Raw genomic sequence first — 26,542 nt, 5'->3', positions numbered from 1 at the left:
AAATCAGAACCCCACCGCCTACCTTCAGCTCCTGGATTTGCTGGGTCGCGTCCACCAGACACACCTCCAAGTTGTGCTTCTGATCCTCGAGACGTTTCTCTCTGGCTCTGCTGTCTTCCAAGTGCACCAGCAAGTCTTGCTCTCGGGCGTGCCACTGTTCTTCCAGCTGCGCGCTGTGCGATCTCGTTCGGCTCAGTTCTTGTCGGGTTTGTTCCAGGTTTCGGTCCAGCTCGGCCATCTTCAATCGGACGTCAGTCGTGCACCGCTACGTTAAAACCGACTCACCTGTTTCTTAAGCTGGTGGATCTCTTGGTGGGCGCGTTCGCGCTCCTCGACTTCGTTCAAGAGACGAGTCTGCAACTCCTTTTCTTCGGCTTGTTGTTGGGTGTTGGCCGCCTGAGTTCTCTGAAGGTCCTCATAAATGGACTGCGCCTTGTGCTCCGACTGCAACTGTTCCTTCTCCAACTCTCTTATCTGGTTCTGCAGCCGAGTCTTCTCGGTCTCTATCGAGAGCTTCACGTCGTCTAGACCTGCACGAACACCTTCATTAACTAGACCCCACGAAACAAACCCCATATCTTACTCGTGATCTTCTGGAACGCCTCTTCCAGTTGTCGATTCTGCTCTCTCTTCTCACCCTCGATTTTCTTCACGTGATCCCTCAGCTCCTTGTTCGTGTTGTGGTACTTCTCCTTCTCGAAGTTGCTGTCTGCCAACAACCTCCTGACATCCGTGATTTCCTTCCTGAGACTCTCGGAATTGTTCTCGGCTAGAAAAAATCACACTTTCAGATTCCGCTCGACGACATTTTAACCGGTACCTTCTTTCAACTTCCTGATGGTCTCGTGCAGTTGGTTGTTGATGCTTTCACTTTTGTCTTCGCTCAAGTTCAGTTGCACCTTGAGATTCTCCACTTCCGTCTGCAGACCGTCCCTTTCGATCTTGACTTCTTCGATCCTCTGCTCCAACTTAATCCTTTCTTCTTCGCCTCGCGTCTTGCTCTCCTCCAACCTGGTCCTGTACTTGTTCAGTTCCTCCTTGAGCTGGTTTATGTTGGTGCGGTCCTTCTCGAAGCGTCCGTTCGCCTCCCTTTTCAGCCGTTCTAGTGTTTCTCTTTCATTGTTCAGCTCCCTTCGCGCATCCTCCAGACGGTCCTGCAGCGCTTGTTGATCATGATGCGCTTTCGTGCAAACAACATTTGTTTAAATACCGGTCGTGTTTGTGGATTCAATTTAACGTCGTTTTGTCAATTTTTAAGTCGCATCTGCCGAGCAAATATGTAGTTTGCTATGATAAAAATGTATTATTTATGCGACGGTAATTTTAGAAACATGTCATTTCCCAAAACGTGAGGATGATATCATGCTGATGGTGCTATTTTAATCAATGAAATCAGCGTTATTTAGACTATTCTTTAAAAATACATTTGGCGAGATCGAAATCGATAGACACGCGACGACGGTCAAGACAACACTGAACGAAACGTAAAAACGGCATCATTCATAAAGTGAAAACCGAATCAACGCTCACAAAAATCTCGAACATGCGAATGCAAAGTAGCCACTTATTTAATTCTCATTTAAATAACTCGTTTTCGGTGGGACGACAGTTAAACCGATAAAAACCACTGTTTTGGCCTGCGGCCAATTACTCCACCTCTTCCCACAAATCACCCAAATTGGTGTTTTCACACGGACATTAAAATTTTCGGCGCATTTCCAAGAGAAAGCCGCGCAAAACCACTTACTCTTTATTTTTTGCAAAAAATTCTTGTAGAAAAAAAAAACAATTTTACCGATGAGCAACGCCTTCTGCTTGTCGTTCTCCGCCCTCAGCATCAACTCTTCGTGCTGCTGCACCATGTTCTCTATGTGACTCTGCAGGGACTCTATCCTGTCCAACAGCTGTTGAATCTCCGCATCTTTCTCGTTCGTCAACTGATGCAGAGACTGCTGCATCCGCTTCTCCAGAGTCGATCGAATTTTCTCTCTTTCGTCGATCAGTTTCTTCGTGTTGTCCTCGTTCTGTGCCTTTAGCTTCTCGATCGTCTGCTTGAACTCCATCTCTTTGTTTCCGGACTGTTGCGTTAGACTGTTTTTCACTTCTATACAGCGCTTCTCGGACCTTTCCAGATCTTTGGTCAGACGAGCGATCTGAGCTTTGAGCTGTTCCTGCTTGACCAGCAGCTCTTGTTGCTCGGTTTCCAGTTGGAATTTTTTCGCTTCCGAAGCTTCCAGATTTGTCTGGGTGTCGAAGAGGATCGCCTCAAGCGCCTCCTTTTCCGAACGGATCCCCGCGAGTTGTTCTTGGAGTCTTTGCATGTCCTTATCCAGCGAATCCAGAGCGCACTGTTTCTCTTCGCACTCTCTCACCAGATCTTCCAAGTTTCTATTCACTCGGGCGTTGGTTTCGTTCGCTTGTTCCAGTCTCTGTCTGGTGCGGACCAGTTCGTCGTTCAGAGCGTCCTTTTTGCGACCCAGAACTGTCAATTGGTTACTTAAATCGTTTCTTTCCCTCGTCACTTGATTCAACTCCATCTCGATCTAAAACTGCTCATCAAAACAAATTCGAAACGATCTCGAAACTTCACCTTTCCTTTGTCGATCTCCAAAAATTTACATTTCTCGGAGAGCGAAATCTTGTCGGACTCCAGATCCAATCTCTGCTGTTCCGCTTGCAACAACTCTTTCCTCAAAGACTGGATATCGTTTTGTTGATCGTTGGATTGCATCTGCAGAGCTAATTTCTCATCTTCGACCTAAAATTTCTCAAATTAAAACTTTTAACACACTTTACCACACACACCTTTTTCAAATCCTCCAACAACTTCTTTTTATCACTCTCTAGATTTGCCGCGATGTTCTCTTTCTTCATCAGAGAGTCGTGTACGTTGGTTCTCTCGCCCAAAATTCTCTCCAGTTCCATTTCGCAATCTCCTGAAATCACAAATCAATCCGCAACTCTTCCACAATCCTCACATCATACCCTTGGATTTTTCCAGACTGCTGATCAAATTTTCCGCTTCAGCTTTCTGCTGTTCCAGCATGTCGTGCGACAGATACATCTTGTGCAATTCTTCTCTCGTCGTGAGCAACTCCTCTCTGATTCTGCTGCACCTCTCTTCCTCACCCCTCAGATTGATCTCCCTGATGCTGGCTTCTTGATTCAACCGCTCGATCTCGGTCTGCAGAAATATTCTCTCGTCTTGAAGACCGTCCACTTCTTTCTGCAACTTGTTGTTGTTCTTCTGCAGCTTGTCGTAATCGGCGTTCAGCGTTTCCACCAGTGCGTTTATTTCGATCCGGTGACGGTCCAGAGCGTTCTTTTCGGTCTTCAGCGTGTCCAAAGACTTCTGAAGGTACTCCTTGTCCTGGGCGAGTTGCGAACATTGTGTGCGACAAGCGTCGAGCTGTGCCACCAGTTCTTTAACCCGGTTTTCTAAGCCGCCCACGTTCTCTTCCGAATTGTCGAACTGTTTGCGAACTAGCAAAAGTTGCTCCCTATTCGATTGGAGCTTCACCTGAAAACACGCCCTCTGGTGACCACCCAGTTCACTCCCCAGACACCGTCTCACCTGTAGTTCATGTATCATCGACTGGTACTTGTGGAGAGCCGCCTGTACTGCTGATATCGTGCTTTCGGCGAAAGCCGCAGGAGAGGCCATACTACGCAACAAGCCTCGTTTTGGCGATCTAAACGTGGAAATTTAATTTTTATTAATCCCTATCGTTTCTCTCACTCACTTCTGGGGCACAGGTGTGGAAGCACTGAGGTGTACGTGTGTGGTCGGTATCAATTCCGGATCTTTCGTTTCAGCGTCTTGGATCAAAGCGTGGGCGATGTCTCGAAGGGCCCCCTGAAGGATGTCGATCTCCTCCTGCATCTTCATCATTTGCGACAAATTGTGCTCGGATTCGGCGCAACGCTCCTCCTAAATTCACAACATCAATACGAAACTCGCCTCAAACTTGAACTTACCAAGGTCTGTGCGTCCTTGACCAACTGCTGTATCCGCTCTTCCTTCATCTTGATCTCCGTCTGGCAAGTGTCATGTTGGATTTTCATGGTGTCGAGTTCGTGTTTCAAGTCGCTCAATTCCTGCTGATGCAAATATCTTTCCTTCCCCTGCAAAAAACATAAATCAATCACGAGATTTTTCGCTCGATCGCTCTTTCTCACGCCCAAAACCGTGTCCGTGAAAATATTGGTGTCCATCCTGCAGCACGCCGTCATCATTTCTTTTCCCAAACTGTTGACCTCGCTCTTCAAACTGTTGAGGTCTCTCTCGGTGGTCGATTGAATGTCCATAAACAAGCGCTTCACCGACACCACGTCCCTCCACAAATTCAACAATCTGTTATGCTCGGTACTGTAATAATCGTTAAACGCTTGTTCTTCGTCTTTCCATTCGTCTTCCTTGATGATCATTTCTTCTCTCAACGCCTCCCAATCGTTCGTCAGCTTTTGCAAATCTCCGGTGAGACTTTCGTTGGTGTTGTGCGACTCTTCCAGCTGTTCCCTCAGGGTCACGTTCAGCTGCATTAGTTTTTCGTTCCTGCACAATAAAACCGTCAGTCTTGTCGTACCTTCGGTTTCGTCACTTACCGTCGTTTTTCTTCGTCTAATCGTCGGAGAGCCGTGTCCAGATCTGTGATTCTTTCTTCGCGGAGTTCTCGCAGGTGTTGTTGGGCTTGTTCCAAAGCTGTGCCTTGAGGAGACGTCGGGAGATGGAGACTCGATGGTTTGAGAGACGACGGTTGGTCGAACGGTTTGGGGTAGTCCAGCATTTGGGCCTCGAGGTCTGCACATCTCTGCTTGTATTGTAACACCTGACGAAACAGGAAACGGTAGAGCTTTTTGGAAAGGTTTTGTTTGTGCGGGGAACCACCTTCGCTTGGAGGCGACTGACCAGCGCCGCCTGGTCCTGCTGGGCTTGTCGATAGGTATCGAGACGCCGCCTGTAAATCGACGCCTCCTCGTGGAGACGCTGCCGGAGGTCTACGTTTTGTCTGGAGGCGGAGTCCTCGTCGCTGCTGCCACCGCCGCCGTCTCCTCTCAACCGACCACCATCTGCCCTGCTTCCGCTCACACTCGACTGGAAAAAAACCAGTACAGAAACGAACCTCGATTGGCATTTTTGACATTTTCTCAATTTGGACTTTGGGCAACGAATCGTACAAAATGTTGTTGGTGGCGTTTCGAGCGTCTAGGTCGACCTAGGCCATTTATTAAGTCGTCCTGGACTTTGAAACGCTTTCCCAGAAATCATTATCCAATTACTACTAAGTGATAATAATAATGCGTGTATTTTTACTGAGCCTCGACAACAATAGGCCATTTGTTGTGGCAGATAACAACGAAAACACGCTTGAGGCAGCGCCTCGACACTCACGTCTGTTCTCGACTTGGGTCTGTAGATCGGTGTTCTTCTCCGGTCCATCTTGGGCGGTTCGATTTTCTTCACGGGTGGCTGCAACGAAAAGACAATTTCATCGATCGATTTTCTCCTCGTCATTAGTCACGACGTGCTCGAAAAAAACACACAGTGATCTTTGAACGACAACAACGATAACAATCGCTTCAGCTATGATAATTAGTTAATTTGCAATTAAATCGCGATCGTAAATGTAAACAGTTAAAAATGTCCTCGATGCTGAAATTTTGACGATAGCGTGAGTCAAGAGTGCAAATTCTTGTGTTGTTTTTGTGGGTCGCGCAGTTTCGAAAAATCTGCATCCTGGTCGAGCAATCAAGGTCGTTAACCCATCGAGGGGTACGGGATGCGTGCGGAATTAAGAAAATACGAGGGACACCGACAGAAATTCAGCGCGAGGGTTTTCAGTACCTGGCGGAGTCATTTGCGTGTTGTCGGAAGTCGTCGCGCGGACTTTCAGGAAGAGGACGTTTCAGGAATTTTATGCGTTTTACTCGAACTTATTTCAGAGGAACTGGGGGAAAACTCGTTACGTAACTTTAATTGCGCTAGGTTAAAAAAAAACACGAAGAGCGAAAATTTTAGATCCGCATTGTATAATGTGGACTTTTTCCTCCAGCGCTAATTAAAATTCGAAATAAACAGATTGACAATTTGATATGCCCTGTACTACTAATTGGTAGTATTTCCTCAAGAATTTTTATTGGTGTCACAGGGTGCTCGTTTGGACTTGGGACGGGCCAAATCGATTAATTAACATTATCTTTTGTCTTATCCATCGCGGTTCGATCATATATTTGGAAGATCGCAAAACGGTCACGTGATTTCGGTTCCAAATTGTCGATATAATATTTTTTTAATCGCTTAATAAATATGTTTACAGAAATAATTTTCGTAAGATAATGCCAATCAAACAAAATTAAAAACACAACAACAAACCTAAATATTATTCAGTCGTTATCTACCTACGAATTAATAATCAAAACAGACGTCGACGTGATCAAACAAATCGGCAATACGAGTGCAAATGAATTCATCAAATAACGTGCACCGATGCAGCGCAAACGAATTTATTTACAATGCAACAACCCAATATCTTGATTCAACTGAAAAATGTTAACACGAGCGGAGCTAGAAATAGCGAACAGCGTCATTGTTGTTATTTTTGTGAGTGAAGACAAAAATCTGACACCGCGAAAAATAAAACTATTGATTTTATTTCGCGCGGAGTGGTTCGAATGTGGTCAGTGGCGTCCAATTTTTGTTTTTTCATTTTACAATCTCCGTTTGATCATTCCGATCGAACTAACTGGGACGCGTCCCAGACCCGAATTTCCGTCGATTTCCCGAACTGAAATCCCAACGTTTCCGTCCGCCGATCATTGACTGCATCAGTGCCACGATGCAAACGTTCACAAGAAGAGATAAGAATTTTTTCATGCGACGTGACTCTAAACCCGTGCCAGTTGTAGTTTTAAAACATGAACTTTGGCCGTCTGGACATCTCATTTATAGAACTGGGGTCTTCCAAGGATTTCCGTTCACAAAGTTCGACTCACTATTTACCATTTAATTGTCGTAAACATGCAACTAGAAACGGTTTTATTGCTTTGATATGAAAAAATAGCACATCAGTGCGATTTTTGACTCCGACTTGAGTGACCGAAGATAACTCTAACCTTATCCTTCGGGATCCTTCCGCACAAATGAGGTTGGCGAGGTTGGATCGATTGAAAGCGGTTTTTAGAAATAAATGAGAGGGTTTTTTCCATGGAATTTTGTGTCATGCATGGTTGAAAACTGAGCAAAACAAGAACTGACCCAAACTGACTAATATTTGGTCGTCGTTATTCACCCGAGTAATAAGTAATTAAAATATTGTGATACGAGCCTGGGAGCAAATTGGAAATTTTTGATAGTGCACTGTCTACGTGCATAGAAGTGCGTCTAAGTCAGAGAATCATGAGGAGTAGGCGTGTACAAAAATTGTTCACTCAAGAAAACGATACTTCCTGAAAGACTGTAAACTGTTCAAAGATTTGGTTGAGCCAATTATGAACAATTTTACGTAACATTAATCTCGAAATAGGAATAATCACGCTCAAACTTCGTGCGATAAAAACCAATAATTTGTAACGGAGAAGTAATAAACAGATAAATCCGGATGGAGCAACTCAAAAGGATTTGCACAAGATAACCAGGAAAAAAATATACATTCGTGATTTTTGGAGTGTTTCACATCCAGTCAACCTAACACGTTATACTTTATCTAATGATTTTTTTAACCTTGGGATTATTACAAAAATAATGTGGGTAGTTACTTGAACACGATCGATGGAATAAAAACGGTATTGTCACAATTTAGTGAGCATTACTTTTGCATTTTGTATTATCACCAGGATCAAAACGAGAAATAAAAAAAATCCATTTAATTCGGAAGTTTTATTCAATTACTTCTAGTACAATCAACGGAAAAAAATTACGAAATTGTTCAAGAATCTAGAGTCAAAGCGGTAAAAATGTTTAACTGTTAAAAAAAATAAACACTATCACAGCACAAGAAATTAAAAAAAAAATCGAAAATGCGACAAGCAGGAGATTCGATAAATATTAAATTTTCTACAAGGGTGTCCACTAAAAAAGGTGCTCTCGATCAACTCCTTCACTTACTCTTGGCATTTCCGGTTCTGAAGCGATATCAGCAGGAAGCGGTGGTCGCGGAGGCGGCGGAGACGCGTCACGTTTGCAAGTTCGCGACGTTGTGCGATCGTCAAAATACAAAGCTTCCGAAGAAGGGATGTAAATAGGTGCGCGAGACCCCACCTGAAGACATCCAAACATCCCCCCTTCTCAAAAACGGAAAGAATGAACCCGTCGAATGGCCTAGTTTTATTTGATCCCGCTCAATTTCCGAAGAGCTGCAACGACGATTTTCTCAAAATTTAAAAAACCCGAAATCCTGAACGCGACGAAGACCGAATGCGAGACCGCTACCCAGACTAGCCGTAGAAAGTCGTGAAAAAAATTATTGATAAACAAACCGAATTATTAATAACAGAAAACTGTTGCATAACTTCCCCCGCCAAAACCCACCCACCTTTCATGCAGCCCTCTCGTCCATCCGACAAGCGTGATTGGGCCGAATAAATCAAAGAAATTGAAAGGATCGGAACGGGAAACCGAAATAGGTTCGCGACGGAAAATGAAACCGAAGACGACTTAAATAGAATAATTTGCATAAACGAAAGCGAGTACTCGCGTTCGTTGCATGAAGTCAAATCACAAGAAAAAAAAAATCATTCACTTTGTGCAACGGTCTACAGTCACGGACGTCTCTAAACTAAACATTTAGCACCGATTGGAGGTGCGAATTTTCGATGGTGACTACAATACGAGTCATTTATTATTAGCTGCTGACAGGTCAAAAGAAAGTTATCGTACCGATCGATCGAAAATGCGTCGGAGTACCGGCATGCATCTTGGTGTTTTTGAATGGACAAAAATGTATCGCCGAGTAATGTACAAAAAAAAAAAAATAGACATGGAAACAGTAAATAATACAAACGCAAACAATAATGATAATTTTTGATAAAAGCTGCTAATTATGTCCGAATGCGTTCGCGACTACTTTGTAACGAGTAACAGATAATTTTTTAATCGAAGCTGTTGCGTTAAATTATTTAAGTACAGAGGAACTTGACAAAAGGACGCGCACATGATAATCGTGATGCATGGCATGAATGTAGTTAGTCGAACGAGATAAAAAACTTCTTCCCGTCAGTTTTAAATGAATTGTCTGTCCTGGTATCTAACAATATTAATACATTAACATTTGTTATTTCATTAAGCACAGAATAATATATTGATTAAAACAGTTTAGGGTTAAAGGCGCTAAAGTGATATCTAGGGGTCAGCATTTTTCCACAATAACACGATGTGAAAGCATTGTTCATATATAAATCAACTCCACGGTTTACATTGTATTGGATTCACAAATTACATAAATAATATTCAGTCTATTTCACATTTTCATCATCGGGAAAACAAAACGTTTTTCAGGTCGATAATCACTACTCCATTTCAATTCCTTCATATTCTCAAATTTTAACATTTCTGAATCGTATTCAACGTCTGTCGGTCATATCTTGTAACATTTTCTTCGAAATTTAATTGGCCAAATAAGCATCAATCGTCAAGATAACAAATCGAGCAGACGTATCAAAATCTGTCTCGGACATTTTCCCTCCAAGAACCATGGTACTCAAATTCTTTTTTTTTTTGTCTCTTTAGACGAAAAAGAACTGCAAACATAATAATTTGCTATCACATTTATTTATAAACCGTCTCAAGGTTACCTACAAACGACCTCCCATAGATAAGCCTAGTACTAAGAACATTCAGTACTTTCAGGTACTTATAAATGTCTATCCCGAAACGTGGTTCGCTGGGGACACTTCAGACACAATATCGATACTTACTAAAGTAAACTGATTAATCTGAAACCCACGCGACAATGTTTTTTTATTTTATTGGAAATCGATGGGACAGCAAGAAAAAGAAACAACCCCACAAACTACTCGCAAGCTGATAGGAGTTCGCCTATTTGGTGATTGGAGACTCACTCCTTGGATTGGAGTGGTATCACCTTTTGATATTTGTCCTCTTAACCTGTTCCTGTTGTGGAATTGTTCATCATCGAGTGCAGTCAAATCAGAACTACCCAAGTTTCAATTTTTTCAAAAAATTGGTCGAAATTAAATCCAAATAAAAATTTTTTGCACATCGTAATGAAAGTGGCACTTTTTTACAGGCAAAATCGTAGTGAAAGTAGCACTTTTTTACACGAAAAATCGTAGTGAAAGTATGTAGTAGGTACTTTTTTGCATCATTTTATTCCATCTCCTTGGAGATGATTGTCAAAGCATACCTATTTTTTTTTTGTAATTTTTCATAAATCCTTTCAGACCAAATTTCTCAACTTACATCGATATGCAAAAAAATAGTGTGTACAACATGTTATGAAAGTCTCTTTTTTTCACTTATTTGCTTGATTAACTCGGGCTACGCCCTCTTTAATCAATCTGCAAATTCGTGAAAAAAAGTATGACTTTCATTACTAGTTGTACAAATAACTATTGCGATGTCGGATTGGAAACTTGTTTAACAGAACTGCGCCTATCCTAGATAATCGGTCAGTAAAGGACAATTACGTTAGATACAATGTAATTATAGATACAAACGACAAAAAATATAAATTTTTCTCACACGTCACTCATTTATCAATCATCTTATGAAACGAGGTTCAATGCACTATATTATAAACTAATCCTATCATCAGTTTAGAAAAAAAACTAGAATGTTATAGGATTTGCTACATAAATCTTGAATTGCAAAAACAAAATAAGTATCAATATTTTCTCGTGTTGTCATAACATAAAATTATTATCCAAGAAAGGAGAAAAAAAAAACTGTGCAAGTTTATGAAGAAGCAGTTCGACGAGTTATCGTGATTGTGTACAGTATCAATAAAAATATAAAAATGTACATCTATCGATAAAACCAAACCGGCTATTAAAAACGCAGTCGAATTTAAAATTGAGATAGGCCTTTTACCGTGATGGCGCATATATAATATGCTCGATTATAATATTGGTAGCTGTGACTGGCACGATCGGCCCGGAACTCGCAATAGGGATGAACCACATATCGAACGCAGATTTATCCGGAGATAGCCAACACGGCTCCGGTATCCCGACTTCAATAATCGTTACGTACGCGTTATTAAAAAAGGTTTCTTTCTGAACCAACTGAAGCCAAAAAAATTACAATTATGAAACCGGTAAACTCTACTCTAGACCGAAGATGGAACAATATGTTCGCATAGTGTTTCACTGTGCTGAACTGCTCAAAATGTTGTCATTTGAAATTTATTTATTGAAAAACTCTTCAACTCTGAAAACATGCAATGAAGAAATATCTACAGCCATCAGAAACATTATTATTAGAGCGGACGAAACCTAAACATTTTCTTTCAAATCCTGCTCCTGGAGCACCAACGCAATACAAAATGGTATTTGACAATGTGACATCCAGCGTTTAGAAAAAAGTGTAGTCAAGCAGGCCGTGGTTTTCTCTTTCTTTTACAAATGCAGGTCGTCTTTTTCATTGATACGCTTTGACGTTACTGTTTTCTCAATTTCGTTGTAGGTCGTAAAATTTTATTGCATATTATGAGCGATTAACGGGCACAATGGTTGGGTTTGAAAAAGTTGGGAAGCGGCGCGTGCCATTTGCAAATAAATGCATATACAAAATGTACATTTCTGTTCAGTGAAAAAGCATACACTTACATTTTGCTTGTGTAAATCAGATTTACCATTACCTGATGTCACTGTCAATGTCAGTGGCAGGTAATTGAAATAATTCGATTTCAGTCAGTAAAAGTGTAATTCATGCCCCCCCCCCCCTCTAATGTTACTGTTATCAACATTATAGGTGCTATTCTTTATTTTCAAGGTTTATTGTTGGTTCTTTTAAGTCTGGTATAATCAAAATTCGTTTGTAAATTCTTACCTGATAACTTAATAGGTAGGTATGGGTAAATATGGAAACAAACATCAAGTAAATTTACACAACCAAAAAATCGCAAAAACCTCTCTCAAGACTTGCTTTTTCCGCGAACAGAAGTGGACAATACAACCCTGCTTAAAATATTACCTGCTAGTGGTAAACTAGGATTTATAAGCCCCACAAAATTTTACGACCTACAACAAAATTAAGAAAACAGTACAGTTGGCTTCAAAAAAAACGGGAAATGAAATTTGACCTAATGTGAATTGGAAACTTAATTTGTCAATTTATGTCTGTTTGACAGTAGTATTTCTGACACATAAGTGCAGTTTTGTAACCTAAATTCTAAAAGGCCGTTTCAAATTACAAAAATTTAATAAAACCTGACAGAACTTTTTCTGACAGTTCCCGTTTTTTTTGAAGCCAACCGTACCCTCAGACACTTTTTCCAAAACCATCATGTAGCACTAAGAAAACAATGTAAATTCTAGTTGATTAGTTCTAAAACGAACTGTTTTTTGCAAAAGAAATAATTCTCTGTTTGTTCGCTGAATTAATGACGTTTGACAAACATAACTCTTTGACAGCTGATGAAGCTGGGCTATGCATTTACCAGAACAAATTCAATTTTTTAAAGCTCTATAGATTCATTGTACGGTGCGATCAATTAAAAAATAAATCGAGTCGGCGTGTTACCTATGGCAACCCATGCTGTAGCATAGGCTCCAAAGCAAACTCGATTTATTTTTTAAATGATCGCTCGGTACTTTCTAAAACTGAGATAGTTTTGTATCATGACATTTCATCTCCTACTCGTATTATGCCACAATCACGGAACTTTTGGAGTCTTCTTTGGGGGGGAAGAGGGTTTTGAAGACCAAGATCAAGATTTTTTTTTTAAAGATGTAGAATTACTTTACGACAGATGTACCAACTGCATCAAGTTAATAGACAATGACGAATAGATAAAAATTTGTCTTGAGAAACTGAATATTGTTCTATACATATAAGGCTAAAAAGAAACTATTTAGTTTATTAATCATCTTCCTATACTACTGGGCAACACCAGCTCTATTTCAACAGTGTCGAAACAACAATAAAACATTAATTTCTGTGTTCGTAAAATATTAATTAAGTATTCAAACAAATTAATTGATGACTCAAAGAGACCAAAATAACTACTAACGGATGATAATGGAAATGAGTGGTTTGTTTTCGAAAAATCAACACCTCAGATAGGTAAATCGTAACTTTTAGACGTCTGTTTACAACTCCTTATCAGTTGTACGTTGTCCTATGAATCTAGACGTAAAAGTAAACTCATCACCACCTAAGTGGTCCAGTGAACTTTACTTTTAACGAGCGACGAACAATCACACTTATTAACTCTTGAAAATGTAAATTTCCCTTGCGCACTCGCCAAAATTACTACATTTCCAACCGTTCACTCTAAAGCTTCTCTCACTCCTCGTGACCGTAGAACGATGATACCTACTCTTAATCATAAAAAATATTATTTTTTACGATCGAGTCTGCGACGTAATAATCGAAAAAAGGAATGACCTTCGTGCAGTACTAATAACGAAATAATTATGTTTAACAAATGTGATAATCCGGCCATAATAGGAATGCACTTGCAGATTGAATTGTATTTTTGGCTCGATTTTTTTATCTAATTAATGTAATTGGAAGAAAACTGATTTGATATCGGCGACGATTTGCCCCTGGCATTACATAAAAAATCACGTACTGACAAGTATGACACGTACTGACAGTATGCCTCGGAAATCCTCTAATTAACTCAATTAATACAGTCATCGAATTTAATTCGGGTAAACACTCTTAAGGCGTTTTAATTAAAATATTTAATTTTGAACTCGAGGTTACCAAGCCGGAGACGTCCAAACGAGGTTAAAACTTTATTTTCGACTTTGCCAAAATGCGACCAAAACAACGACCCCTCGAGTTTATCGGTAGTGTCGTGGTGGACTCTTGAACAATGGTCCAGCTTGAGCGGCCACGATAAATGAATTATCAGAACTTGAAGCCACAGGAAGTACCGTTACCAAGTCGAAAGTGTCCACGACAAATTTGCATCATTTCGGAAATAAAAATCAGACAAGTGTTGTATTTTGCTGATACATTATCGAAAGTGGTAATAGAGCGTCGAAGGGCAATTAGGTTCATTTGAAATCTGGTATCAATTAATTACAAGATGTGGACATGAAAAAATTAATAATTTATTGTTTTTACGCTCTAATATCAAAGCGCAATTAATAAATATTTGACTGGTTTCTGCCCCGTGTCGCTTTTTTCGGATCGGTGTGGTCCAATGCGGCATTCAGGCCGCGCTTTTGCTCGCTCCCTCCGCGGGATGAACATCTTTTGTGCGAGAAAAATACAGACCTGTTGAGTTCAGGTGGAGGTGGAGGGCGTTAGGGGAGTCATGTCTGACCCCGTTTCATTGCAGATTGCAACAGTCTTCGACCTGGGGCTCATAGTCCATATGTCTGCATGGGTCAACAAGAGTCGTCGTCGAGTAGCGCCGTAGCAATTATCAATCAATGTTCATCTGAAACGGGACCGCGATTAGAAGATAATGAAAAATCAAACGATTGAAAAAAAATTGCTTTGACTTTTTTAAGTCACCGCACTTTAAAAAAATATATATACAACAAAAAAATATTGGCGGCGAGCAATCAAGAAGCGTGGACGTTATTTTTACATAAATTAAATATGTCGGTGATAAGTCGGTATCGTACAGAGGAAAAACATAAATAAAACTATTCCTAAAAAAAAAAATGATAGGTATCGTGGCGTCACACGTCGAAAAAAATAATGTCGCCTGTATCTGAATTGCGGTTTGTCTTTGTGTTACACGTGTCGCAAAATAAAAAAAGAAATGGAAGGAGGCGTCATTTTTTATTGTTCTTGAGTGCGAAACGGTGTCGCGCAGTACGAGTGTAACGACTGTAATTTCGAAATAAACGTGTGGTAACACTGCCCCAACTAATTCCCTCGATGGAAACAATTAACTGCTGCAGTCGAAATCTTCGAGAAATTATTTATCGTAGACAATCCGAGATATCGCCAAGTTGATCGCGTGATCTCGTGACAAGGAAACAATGATTTTTTCTGCCCCTAATAATGTCTCATTCGTAATCTTTTGCTATTTTTTTCATATATTACACGTTAGAACTTATTAATTTTCGAAATGACGGTTTATTTTTCAATCTGGGGGAGGTGTCAGTTCATATACGAAAATAGATTTGATGAGTATTTTATTAGTCACAAAATAAAAACCACAACTGTATAATTTGATCATTGATACAATGGTACTACATCTATCATTATCAAAAAATCGAGCAGTTAATGTAACGTACTACACTTTGTATATACACAATATATACAAGATAACAATAAAAAAAGTAACAACATGAATAGGAAATGTGTAATTTGTACAAAGTACGAAATACAAACGTTGGTCTATAAATAAAGTCTCCTGTCGAAATGGGGAACAGGAGGAAATAAATAATGCACGATGCTCATACACACGGACCCAACCACAACAAAACTCAGGCTGTACTCTCTCTCCTAGTGAGACAAAATCGGCCAACTAGCGCACAGGATTTGTCATAGGCCTGGGAAAGCTATCTTGTCGCCTCTGCATGAACCCCAGCATGTTCCGGAAGGGTAGCAACATATGGTAGTAGGCGCAGTAGGGCAAGGGGTCCCAAATCGCAAACAGCGCCTCTCTCTTGTCGATGACAGTACCGATAAGCCTGGTCACAGCTTCGATGTTTGGATTCCGAATGGTGGTCATCACGCTCTCGGACATCCAATATCTGCCGTTCTCGTTGACCAAAGGTCCGGAGTTCTGTCGACTGAAGTGCCTGCAAGGCTTCCACAACAGTCTGGGATGGACGCTCGTGTAGCAGATGTAAGGCAAGGACACTCCGACTCGACTGCTCAACGGTACGATGGTACTAGTCTCTTTGGGTATGACGAACCGGAAACTGACGTGTCCGGTGATGGGACGGAGCAAGTTGAGTTTGCTGAAGAAGCTGGACAGCCACGAGTTGATCTCTTTGTTCTCTATCGGTACCAGTCCGTTGTTGGATTTGTCCATGCGACATGTGACATTCGCGATCACTTGAGATTCTTTGACGGTGGTGCAGGTCAAAAAGTGGTCGCCTTCGACGTCTTGTACCACCACCCACGGTCGCTGCTCGCTGATGTCGTTCGGTAGTTTCAGATCGTTTCGCGAAACTGGAAGGATCATCTTGGAGCGTTCGCGCAATCCACTGGGACCGGCGGTGGTCATGACGTAGCGACCCATGCGGATGGCACCGGTGTCGTACAACTGGTAGACATCTTCTCTGGAGGTGATGGCGTAGTAGGTCGGTATCGGAATGGAGTACTTCTGGCAGCGCTTCAGGACTTCCAGAGTGTCGTCCAAAGCCCACACTTCTTTGATTCCGGGACAGAAACAGTTGCACCCCAAGAGCTCCAAGTGGGGTTTGGCGACGGCATCGAAGTATGCTGACGTGGTGGAACTGACCGGGATGTAATAGACTGCTTGTTCTTTATCGACGATCTCGCAAAGAGCTCTCACGTAGTTTTGTTGTTGGTCGCTAGTAGGCTTCGGTACTGTATAAAATCTACTGACGGCGGTCGAAAACCTGGTGAGAGCGAACAATCCGTCGACCTCACAAACCACAACTCTTGCTCCCGCCGAGTAGAAGTTTCTTGCGAGGTGTAGAGCTTGAATGGTACTGCCTCCACTGATCAGTACAGTCCGCTTCTTGCGATTCCTCTCGGTACCCGGCGACAAGACGATGGAGAGCATCAACTTGATGATGGTCAGAGGGAGACTGATCAGTTGGGTGAAGAACCAGACCCACATGGAGATCCACAACATGGGCAAAGCGAAAATCAGTTGTCTCCATGTCTGGGGGAGAAGTGCTAAAAGGATCGCTTTGCCGATCCGCAACAAGAAGCACGGGTACCATCCTATGATGTCGGCCAAGCCCGAAAACGACTCATCTTCTTCCCTCTGGTTCAAGACGGGACTTTGGCTTCTGGAGTCGCGACAGTCCGATCGGATGACGAATGGTTCCTGGATGACGGTCCCGACGGAAGCCGCTCGTCTTATCCTCCTCCTCCTGAGGGTGTTGTCGGGAGATGTGGAAATCGGCGATAGAGAATTCGGAGAACTGGGACTTTGGAAGCCGGAACTGCTGCTGGTGCTTCCGGCGTGGATGCTCTCGTTGCTTGGCCACACTCGAGATAAACTCTCTGAAGTACAAGTGGGCATCTTGAATGGTAGGCGCACCGACACTGGCTAACTAACACTGAATGTTCTATACCGTTGTCAAGTCATTAATTTATTAAACTGTTGTAAACGATGCAGAGATCTCTTATAACCTTATATAAGTTGTACTTTGGTTCCGAGTACCCCTTCCATTTACCAGTCGAGAATCGCGTTCGGTCTATTGAGGTCGTAGAGGGATCCCTCTACGATTGAAGTAGTCTTTTAATATATTCAGCTTATCGCACAGATTTGTGTGTTGACGATGATAACACCACTGAGATTCTATCATGTTTCCATTTGTACTTTTGGCAACAAGTATGTGACACCTAAACCCGGCTTGATGAGCCCAAAGTCCACTTCGGATTTCATAACAAAATCCGTCAAAAAATTGTTACTTAAAGCAATTGAAACAAATCTTGAACGTAAATCAGTTAATATTACGTTTTCAATTCTCAAAAAAAAAAAGATACAATGTCCAGTATTTGCTAGTTTTTCCAACTTGATAAATAAAGTTGATGTCATCAGCCGAAGTCAGTTTTTACACATTTGAAAACCTTGACTATTATTACACGGTTTACTTGTATTCACACTCAAATCTCTTGTAACAAGACAATTTTTGTTGTGAAATAAATTACTTACTGTTAAGTCAACCCATAATACAAACCCGTCTCGCATTGTGGGTTGCCTATTTGGGAATAAAATTTTCAAAAAATATATTTTTAAGGAAAAAATTCAAACGGCACTTACCTTCGCCAATTTTAAGCAACAAAATCGTAAAATATCTTGACATTACAAAAGGCTTAACCTGCAAAGTGCCACACTACTTCCAAGTGTTACCATGACAACTACACAAAAAAACAGTTGAAACATGCGATTGTGTCAAATGATAAAAAACCGGAGCCGACTTGATGAATCATACGTTGCAAAATAACTTTGCAAACAATAATCGCACAAATCACTCAAATAAGCAAAATATCTCTCACGACGTTACTTTAAATTGTTTTAAATGTTGGTATTTTGAATTTGCGGGTTCTGCACATGAGCAATGTAGAGACGTGTGCTTGACAGATTTTGACGTAAAACGTAAATAAATACAAAAAAATAATCCAACCGGATGTTCGTCGGTGGGTAAGTACAATTTATTTTAGACTCACCTGCTTGGCAAAAAAAATTTTGCGTGTTTGGAGTTGTATAATTATGCGAAAAACTCGGGAGAAGTAGCATTATCTCTTTCAGGTTACATCGATACAAACAAACCAGAGGTTGGCAGCACTGACACTTGAACCGGCGCGATAAATTTGAACTGTTAAAATGAGCACGAGGGATTTGGACGGTGTTGAACAACTGACAAAAATCAAGATACTTTGTTCTCGTATATTCAAGGACCAAAAAGATTTTGAAAGTATTAAGGAGCTGCAGAAAGTGTTGAATAATACTCGACCCACGATCGTAAAAACTTTGGAACCAATTATATTTTCAGTTTTTTTTCCCATGTTGAAAAGTATTTCAGAATCTAGCACTAAGTTGAGTTGTAACACTTTTTTACAATCATTTTTGTAATGATTTGTTATAGTTTTAAGGAGAAGGAGAAGCAACAAATTGTTGACACTTTCACAGCTTTATTTAAAAATATCACAGTTGATAAGTTGCCATTGTTTTTCAACATTTATGGATTCCTCTTATTCGAGATCTATGACCACAAAAATCACTTAGGTACTGTGATTATTCACTCATTTGGGCATTCTGTGTAATTTTTTTTTCAGTTGTTAACATTAGTGAAGAGTACAAACTCAGCATCGTAGAATGTATGACTGCTCTAGCCAAATGCTTAAGTTCTTGTGTTGTTGAGTCACTATACGTTAAGGAGAACGCCCCAAAATTGTGCCAAATGATTTACGTCCTCTTGGAGTTGGCAAAAAACGAGCAATTTAAAACTTTAAGGTAACTTTTATTTTTTTCAAAGTGATATTTGCACAATCTTATTTAAGAATTTCTGCCATAAACTGCATAATGGCAATCGCTCGGGTTCTGGACGACAACGACTTCAGCGACCTCGTCACCCGAAACCGAATCGCCGAAGTGTTCCTGTTTTTCCTACCAGGAGTCGCCACTCAACTCAAGAGTGTCGCTCTAATCGACGAAAAATTTGGACACAAAATACCAGCCGTATGTCTCGTAAAATCAGAAGCGTTAGATAACCATTAATAATCTTAGGTCGCTCTTAAAGCGTGGGGCAGAATGGTGACTCTCCTGATGCAAGATTACAACGCCTCCGACCGCAGAATAGACATCTTGGAGTCCACTCGTCCTCCAGATTTGAACAAGAATCGATGGAAAGATGAAGCCGAGTTGAAAGAGTACATAAAGAGCACCGAAAGATCGCCCGGTTGGTACAAACAAACTGACAAAAAGCTACAACCTATCGTTGTAGAATTTTCAAAACTTGCGCACCACTCCCATCCTGGTGTCAGACTAGAACTTGCAAATATGGCGGCGTTGCTTATAGACAATTGTGTCCACACTATGCCCACCTCTGTCGGTCATCTAGTAGATATCGTTATTAGTCTATCAGAAGACACTGATGTCTCCGTCTCTGATAAAAATAAACAGATTCTAGAAGACTTGTCTAGTAAACTCACGAGGAGCGAGTTTAAATCTTTGCTCGACAATTTGGAGGAGAGTTTTTACGGTGTAGTCACGAGTATGCCTCGAAAATTCAACGGGATTGGTAAAACATCGCAAATTGGAGTCTTGTCAGCTAAACTAAATGTTTTTAGATGAGAGAGTACAAATTGTCGCTTTGAACTCTCTGATCGGCTACATCAGCCTCTTTGGGAGGCACAGCCTCACGCAGGTCCTTCATTCTACAGTACACCTCAACAGACTAATTTTGACTCTAATTCACATATCCGAGTTCGACAAGAGCGACATTAGTATCTTAGAAGAGTACACAACTCCAGGTTAGGATCATTATTGAATATTATTTTATAATATCTGGTTAAAAAAAGCCATTACGTTACTTATGAAAAAAAAAATTCTGTTACCTGTTATTGGAGAATTGTCACTTACCCATTATGAAATACGATTTAATTTTTTGCGGCCTAAAGTAAAAACCATCTTATGAAAATTGTAAAACACAATGATAGTGCTTGATAAAACACTAAATGACAGTAATGACATTTCAAATAAAAATTTTGTTTTTCATAGGTAACTTGGATGACATTATTATTTGATAACATGGTGTTTTTGTTTGTCAGATTACGAGTTACACCAAAATGTCAAAACATCTTGGAAGCAGTTTCGTCATTTTAAGGAACCTGTTGTGTTAAATAAAATTGAAACTGTTTGTCGCTTGTTGGCCAAATATGGCGCGACGTCAGTCGTGAGTGACTTCCTCTTGGATGTCATAGCTTCTTCGGATCCGGACCAAAGAAAAGAAGCGATATTTCTTCTGAATGAAATACTAACAGGTCGGTTTTAACTGTGACACTATTCGCGTCAAATTGATATGGATTGCAGGAATAGAAATCCAACAAGATGATTCTAATTTTACAATATTCAAAAACGTGATTTCCACATACACAGACAGTTGTAACTGGCACCTACCTCTGACAGTCATGGTAGACGAATACGGCTACGAACACACCCTCAGCGATGCCCAAAACAACATAATTCAAGTGTGTCTTCTAGTCGAAGGGGTTGGGAAAGTCGCCTCAAGTCTTAATCAACAATTCAAGCAGTTTATGTTGAGAACTTTGTACCTAGTCTTGGAACGAGCAGGTGAATAGTAAAACCGTTGTAAAAATGTTGTGGTGAGATCGTGTTTCAGGAAGTGGCCACCCTAGCGTCAGAGCTGCGGGTCTCCAGGCTCTGACAAACGTGAGCACCGCGTGTGGCTACTCCAGTATCACTCAGTTAATCAACGAAAACATCGACTATTTCTCGTTTCACATCGAACGTAAACTGAAACGAGCGGACGGGGATGTCGGAGGATTGGACGTTTTGGCGGTCGTGATCAAGTACAGTTCCACAGAAGTGATAGAGTCGACGTGCGAAGTAGTCGGAGAGGTCGGTATAAATGTTTTGGGATTATTTTGTGCAATGAAAAACTTGCAGTTGTTGCGTCACACCTACGACAAAAACAAAACGAATCTCAACGCCTATTTGAACATATTCAAGATGTTCGTCGTGGGGGTGCAAAGGTGGTACAATATTGAGCCCGCGGGTTGGGTGTTTAAAAGTAAGAAGCAAAAGGAGCACGAAATTGAAGATTTCAAGGTTTCGAATGTCGAACCGATTGAAGATTTTTCGGACGAGGTGATGGGCAAGACAGCTGAAGAAATGTATGAGGAGGATTTAAAGAAGAGCAAGGTGCAGCTAGAAAGTGAAATTGAACCAGCAGGTCTCTACAAAGTGAGGTTTTAAACAATGCGATATTTAAATTGTGGTTGCAGGAAATGAATACAAGAAACCAGAACCGCCTGTACATATCAAGCTCACTGCGTCTATTCTCGGAAGAAGTTTGCATTACCTCCCGTCGAAAAATCAAGCTCGCAGACTCCTAGTCCTGGATATTTTGAAAAACGGGTTGCTGGTTTTGAAGGACTGGGAGGACGAATTGTTACCGATTGTGCACCAGATATGGTCGCCCTTGGTGGACAGGTTCAAGGACACGGAAGAAGCTGTCGTTGTCAATTACAGCTTCCAGTTGCTCGTAGTGTTGGCGCAATTGTCCAAAGAGTTTATCAGATCGCGGACTGCGAAGTACTTTGTCCGAACCAAAAGTTGTTTTTTTTTTTAATTGAAAAAAACTTTCAGGGATGTGCTGCCGAACCTGTTGAGAATCATGGAAAAACTCTCGCGGGAAAGTTATCTCAAGGATAACGGATCGGCGTATCGCTACAGTCAAAATTATAAATTACAGCTGAGCGTTTTAGAGGATCTGTGGAGGGTAATGACTGATTTGGATATGTTGCAGAAAGATTTTGAAAATGCTACGGAGACGGTGTTCAAGTATGTCAGTGATAAACAACCGATTCCTCTACAGGTAAAGTGTCGGTAGGTTCAATCGCGGAAGATTCTGAATTGATTTATTTCAGAAATTGGGTTTGCGATTTTTCAAAATGGTGATAACGTACGATGTTAAACTGTGCGGAGAAAAACTGAAATCGTTGATGGTCGATGTTGAGGGCGAATACGAAAAAAATTCCGGAGAAATCGAAGGTTATTTGAAAGAGTTCCAATAAATCTTTTTTTTATAAATATTTGTTTTATTTGTATTTTCCAATACAAAAAATGTAATTGCACACTTTTTAAAATTAAAATTACTCATTAATCTGTACATAAGTGACCGTTTTATACATTCATTATTATTATGTATATTATTTTTGAATTTGAGTCCACCAATATCGCTACTTGTTTAAAATAATAAATTATACAGTCTTTAAACTAGACGTTGTACTTAACGTAAAATTTAATTACATTATTTTGTATATAGACGTAAATGATAAGATGCCGTAGTAATAAAAATTAACTAAGAAATTAATTAAAAGAAAATTATGTAAACGTAACGTGTTTGTTGCACGTTACCAAATCACCGCATCTTTAAAACAGGCTAAAGTGTTGGTGTCGCGCCTCGCTCGAATACAATGAAATGTAGACGGTTTCAATAACTTAAGACTAAGGCGTCGCGCGGCACCACCACGAAATTAATCACAGGTTTGAACCGCCACTTCGCAGAACCCAAAATCGTACCGGAAAGGTAGAACCAACGATGAACATTTGTACAATTCAATTCTCCGTACTGACCGGTTCCCTGGCGTGGTGTATCTGCACGTGCTTGTTGTGATTCGACTTCGTCGTGGAAGTTTTACCGCAGATGTGGCAGGAGTACGGCCTGAGTCCGCTGTGGATGCGCATGTGATCTTTCAAGTAGTAGGACCGGTGGAAGGACTTGCCGCACACCTTACAACTGAACATCTTCTCGTTCTCGTGCTCTTTCACGTGTCTCTGGCAGTTGTACTTTCGGATGAATTGCGCCCCACAGTGGTTACAAGTGTACGGTCGGATGCTCTTGTGCGAGTTCATGTGGGCCGTGTAGTCGCTCTCTCTGATGAACGCCCCCTTGCACTGGTCGCACTTGAACGGCTTCGAGACTCGAGAGGCGTGCGTCCACTTGTGCAACTTCAGGTTCCACTTGGTGGTGAAGTCTTTGTTGCAGATGAGACACGCGTACGGCCTCTGGCCGCTGTGGTTGCGTATGTGCACCTCCAGCGACGATTTCAAGTAGACGCCCTTGCAGATGGGGCACTCGACGTTCTCCGCGTTCTTGTGCCCCGACGGGAGGAACCTGTGGTTGTGGGCGCGGCGCATGTGGCGCGTCAGACTCGCCATGTGTATGAACTTCTCGTTGCAGTGCGTGCACGATTTGGGCTTGGCGTCGTGGATCTCTTTGTGCCACGCCAGCTTCTTCTTCGAGTGGAACACCTCCTTGCAGAAGCAAATGTAATCCTTCACCTTCTTCTTGATGTTCAGGTGGTGACGGTTTCGGTGTTGGACTAGATTGGAGTGGCGTCTGAACGTCTCGTCGCACAAGGGACATTTGATCGGGGCCTCTCCCGTGTGGATGTTTCTGTGCTCGTCGAGTTTCTGCTTGGTGAGGAACGACTTCTCGCAGACGTCACACTTGTACGGTTTGATGCCCAGATGGCGGCGCATGTGCAGCTGTATGTTCTGACGTCTGTAGAACAACCTGCCGCAGATCTTGCATTCGAGAGGGTGGATTCTCAAGTGCTCCGAGAATTTGTAATCGTTGGGGAACACCTCGTCGCACGTCATGCATTTGTGTCGCGTCTGTGCGGTCACGTTGTGGACGCTCATCTTGTGTTCCCTCAGGGCTTTGGCGTTCAACAGTACGCAGTCGCAGATGGGACACACCGTCTTCAGTTCAACCGCCAGAGTTTCGTCGGGCTTGACTGCGGCCGCCGGTTCCTCCGCGATCTGGATCTCCGAGTTTTCCGCCTCGGGCGGCGTCTCCACTTTCAATTTGTTGGTGAACACGTTGTCGAAATTGTTTTCGGTTTCTGATTTGTCCGACTTTAGCTTGACCACCAGCTTTTTGACTTTCTTCTTGCCGGTGTCACTCTGTTTTTGCACTTTCTCCGGGTGCTTTTCGCTCTCGTGCTCCTTCCTCTCTCTCAAACAGCTGAAGGCTTCTTCGCACGAAGAACATTTAAAATTTAGGGGAGGTCCGGTGAAGCTGACGATGGTGGGGGTGTCGTTGTCGTCTTCCGGATAGCTCACGTGTGGGGGGATGCGACTTTGCAAGGGTGGTACTTCCACGTCGGAGCTATCGGAAGCTTCCCAATTCTCCCTCGCTAGGAGATCGTAAGAGGCGGACATCGCGGAACTACCCTCGTTGTACTGCACCCTGTTCCAAGTGATGTCGCTCGACCCTCCTATGCTCTCCTGACCGGACAACTCACCCCTGGGGGGCATCCGTTCGTCAGCTCTGATATTTACGTTGGAGCTCTCCCTCGACATGCTCTCTTCCGCGTCTCGCTGATCGAGAAAATCATCTTTCGTATTATCAATCATCCCCCCGATTGTCATCAACACTCCGGGTCTGTCAGGGGCACTACCTTCAAAATTTTCAACTTGAGAAATAATCTGACTGGTTGAAAAATCATTTATTTCAGTAATTACCATGTGCATCCCGTCCATATCAACAAAATCTAAGTGATCAGCGGACTGCAAGATATTCGAAGCGGTGTAAATGGGGTTAGTCTCGTAATTCTGACCGACCGGCGTGTACGTCGGGTTGTCGCTCTCGTTCATGAAATAAAACTCGGAGTCGCCCTGCTTCGGCCCGTCGTCCTCGAGCATCACCTCCTCGTGCAAGGTCGACTCAGGGGACAGATTGTTACTATTCTGGGTCTGGCACGCCTTGTTCAGGTCGGAATCGACTTTGAAGCTGTTCTCGGAGCCCGCGGGTGACCCCGGCGAGTCGTCGTGTTCCTGCTCGCCCTCGTTGTTGTCGGGGCACTCCGTCAGCTCCCCCATCTCGTACACCTCCAGGTCGAGAGAATTGTTCATCTGTTCTTGCATGTCGCAGTCGTTTTTGATCGACTCTACGCACACCTCCTTGCCGGTCTCGCTCTCGGCCGGGACCGCGACCGTCTCGTCGTCGTTGTCGAGGTCGGCCTCTGGCTTTTTTGGTTGCGCGTCGTCCTCGCCAGGGGGAGCTTCGCTGATGGTGCAACCGTCGGAGATCGAAGCGGTTTGCGACGTCGCCGGCGGCAATTCGAACGGATGGGTGCGCATCGGCGACAAGCAAGACCCGCTGGACATGATGACTTGTTGCTGGTAGATGTATGGAGGCATCATTTGCGGGTTTAAAATCGTCGGAATGACGTATTGCTGAGACGGCGGATTTACGTTTAGCACGTTTTGTTGGGGTGTTGTGGTACTACTCATGCTTTGTTGGTAGATAAAAAGATGATTCCCTTGCATGGAAGGAATGCTTGGCGGCATGTTTACAAGATTACCTTGATTCCACGTCTGATTCACGATTGCTGTGTTGATGCTCGAGCTGGTGGAACTGGCGCCGTCGGTCGGCGGCGGCGAACTTCCGCCCTTCTCCACATCTCCAGTTTCTGACAGGCGGACCAGGGCTTCGATGACCTTCTGTTTTGGATGGCTGCTCAGGTGATTTTTCAATGTGATTCCTGGTCTCAGATATAATGTACAAACAGGGCAGGATATGTTGTTTGCATCCATTTTGTCGCAACTTCAGCCGACGAGTTAATATAAATTCTGAAGCTGCTCAGCTGTACACTCCTCTGACTAGGTTATTGATCTGTTATAACAAAATCAATGAGGAGTATTCAACATTGTTAAAATCGGAACAAATAGGACGAAATTAACGCGTTCATGCTTTCCACTCATCGACTGCGCTCTTTCAGGTCGATAATGGAGCAACTGATATTTTATTCCAAATAAACAATAAATACAAAACATTCGATCTTCTAAATTACGTCGACATACATGAGAACTTTACAACGTGCCACTCACCTCTTACGCTTCACAATTTCATTCTGGTGTAGTCTTGGGTCCACTGATCTGCTCGAAAATTAAAATTTTTTGCAATATTTGACCGTACAACAAAAAACTTCAGTCAGCCATCATGATTGACAAAGAGCTGGGACATTTCGTGTTGAGTTACT

At 42.1% G+C, this 26,542-nt stretch overlaps 4 protein-coding genes across 8 annotated transcripts in view; 1 reads left to right on the top strand and 3 right to left on the bottom strand.

The window, feature by feature from the left end:
- Nucleotides 1-20,473, bottom strand: part of Root (ciliary rootlet coiled-coil, rootletin) — a 24,707-nt gene extending 4,234 nt beyond the window's left edge. Inside the window, exons 1-16 of one of the 5 annotated variants that reach the window (XM_069053475.1) lie at nt 20,388-20,473; nt 14,411-14,576; nt 5,393-5,470; nt 4,889-5,095; nt 4,606-4,829; nt 3,979-4,555; nt 3,744-3,931; nt 3,575-3,692; nt 2,986-3,520; nt 2,806-2,936; nt 2,591-2,758; nt 1,796-2,543; nt 821-1,180; nt 584-769; nt 286-530; nt 23-238 (exon numbers count right to left, since the gene is read on the bottom strand). In XM_069053475.1, coding sequence (XP_068909576.1) covers nt 23-238; nt 286-530; nt 584-769; nt 821-1,180; nt 1,796-2,543; nt 2,591-2,758; nt 2,806-2,936; nt 2,986-3,520; nt 3,575-3,692; nt 3,744-3,931; nt 3,979-4,555; nt 4,606-4,829; nt 4,889-5,095; nt 5,393-5,440 — 3,951 coding nt within the window. In that variant the 5' untranslated portion in view covers nt 5,441-5,470; nt 14,411-14,576; nt 20,388-20,473. Of the gene's footprint in view, nt 1-22; nt 239-285; nt 531-583; nt 770-820; nt 1,181-1,795; nt 2,544-2,590; nt 2,759-2,805; nt 2,937-2,985; nt 3,521-3,574; nt 3,693-3,743; nt 3,932-3,978; nt 4,556-4,605; nt 4,830-4,888; nt 5,096-5,392; nt 5,471-8,104; nt 8,464-14,410; nt 14,577-18,065; nt 18,199-18,472; nt 18,592-20,387 lie in introns of those variants that run through there. The other 4 variants (XM_069053473.1, XM_069053474.1, XM_069053472.1 and 1 more) reach the window with 4 other exon arrangements.
- LOC138134895 (uncharacterized) lies at nt 15,269-17,508 on the bottom strand. The gene has a single exon (XM_069053484.1). The coding sequence runs from the start codon at nt 17,319-17,321 to the stop codon at nt 15,621-15,623; it is 1,701 nt and encodes a 566-aa protein (XP_068909585.1). The 5' UTR covers nt 17,322-17,508; the 3' UTR covers nt 15,269-15,620.
- Nucleotides 18,630-22,580, top strand: Tti1 (Telo2 interacting protein 1). The gene is made up of 13 exons (XM_069053476.1): nt 18,630-18,841; nt 18,892-19,031; nt 19,082-19,259; nt 19,307-19,484; nt 19,533-20,046; nt 20,096-20,278; nt 20,576-20,788; nt 20,838-21,098; nt 21,148-21,386; nt 21,435-21,720; nt 21,773-22,082; nt 22,137-22,365; nt 22,418-22,580. Exons 1-13 carry the CDS (start codon nt 18,630-18,632, stop codon nt 22,562-22,564), a joined length of 3,090 nt encoding a protein of 1,029 aa, XP_068909577.1. The 3' UTR covers nt 22,565-22,580.
- On the bottom strand, nt 22,566-26,542 carry LOC138134891 (uncharacterized). Its single transcript, XM_069053477.1, has 2 exons — nt 26,391-26,542; nt 22,566-26,175 (listed from the first exon to the last, which is right to left on the bottom strand). The coding sequence occupies exon 2, from the start codon at nt 26,094-26,096 to the stop codon at nt 23,109-23,111; it is 2,988 nt and encodes a 995-aa protein (XP_068909578.1). The 5' UTR covers nt 26,097-26,175; nt 26,391-26,542; the 3' UTR covers nt 22,566-23,108.

Source organism: Tenebrio molitor, chromosome 7 (genome assembly GCF_963966145.1).
Source record: "Tenebrio molitor chromosome 7, icTenMoli1.1, whole genome shotgun sequence".
In the NCBI taxonomy this organism is placed as follows: domain Eukaryota; kingdom Metazoa; phylum Arthropoda; class Insecta; order Coleoptera; family Tenebrionidae; genus Tenebrio; species Tenebrio molitor.
This window is presented reverse-complemented; position numbering and strand designations above follow the sequence as displayed.

Bases quoted from the DNA above. Each gene is read 5' to 3' on its own strand.
- LOC138134895 (XM_069053484.1), bottom strand. From the start codon at position 17,321: ATGCCCACTTGTACTTCAGAGAGTTTATCTCGAGTGTGGCCAAGCAAC.
- Tti1 (XM_069053476.1), top strand. From the start codon at position 18,630: ATGAGCACGAGGGATTTGGACGGTGTTGAACAACTGACAAAAATCAAG. The intron at 20,279-20,575 runs GTTAGGATCATT...TTTGTTTGTCAG, and splicing joins AGAAGAGTACACAACTCCAG to ATTACGAGTTACACCAAAAT. The intron at 21,387-21,434 runs GTCGGTATAAAT...AAAAACTTGCAG, and splicing joins CGTGCGAAGTAGTCGGAGAG to TTGTTGCGTCACACCTACGA.
- LOC138134891 (XM_069053477.1), bottom strand. From the start codon at position 26,096: ATGGATGCAAACAACATATCCTGCCCTGTTTGTACATTATATCTGAGA.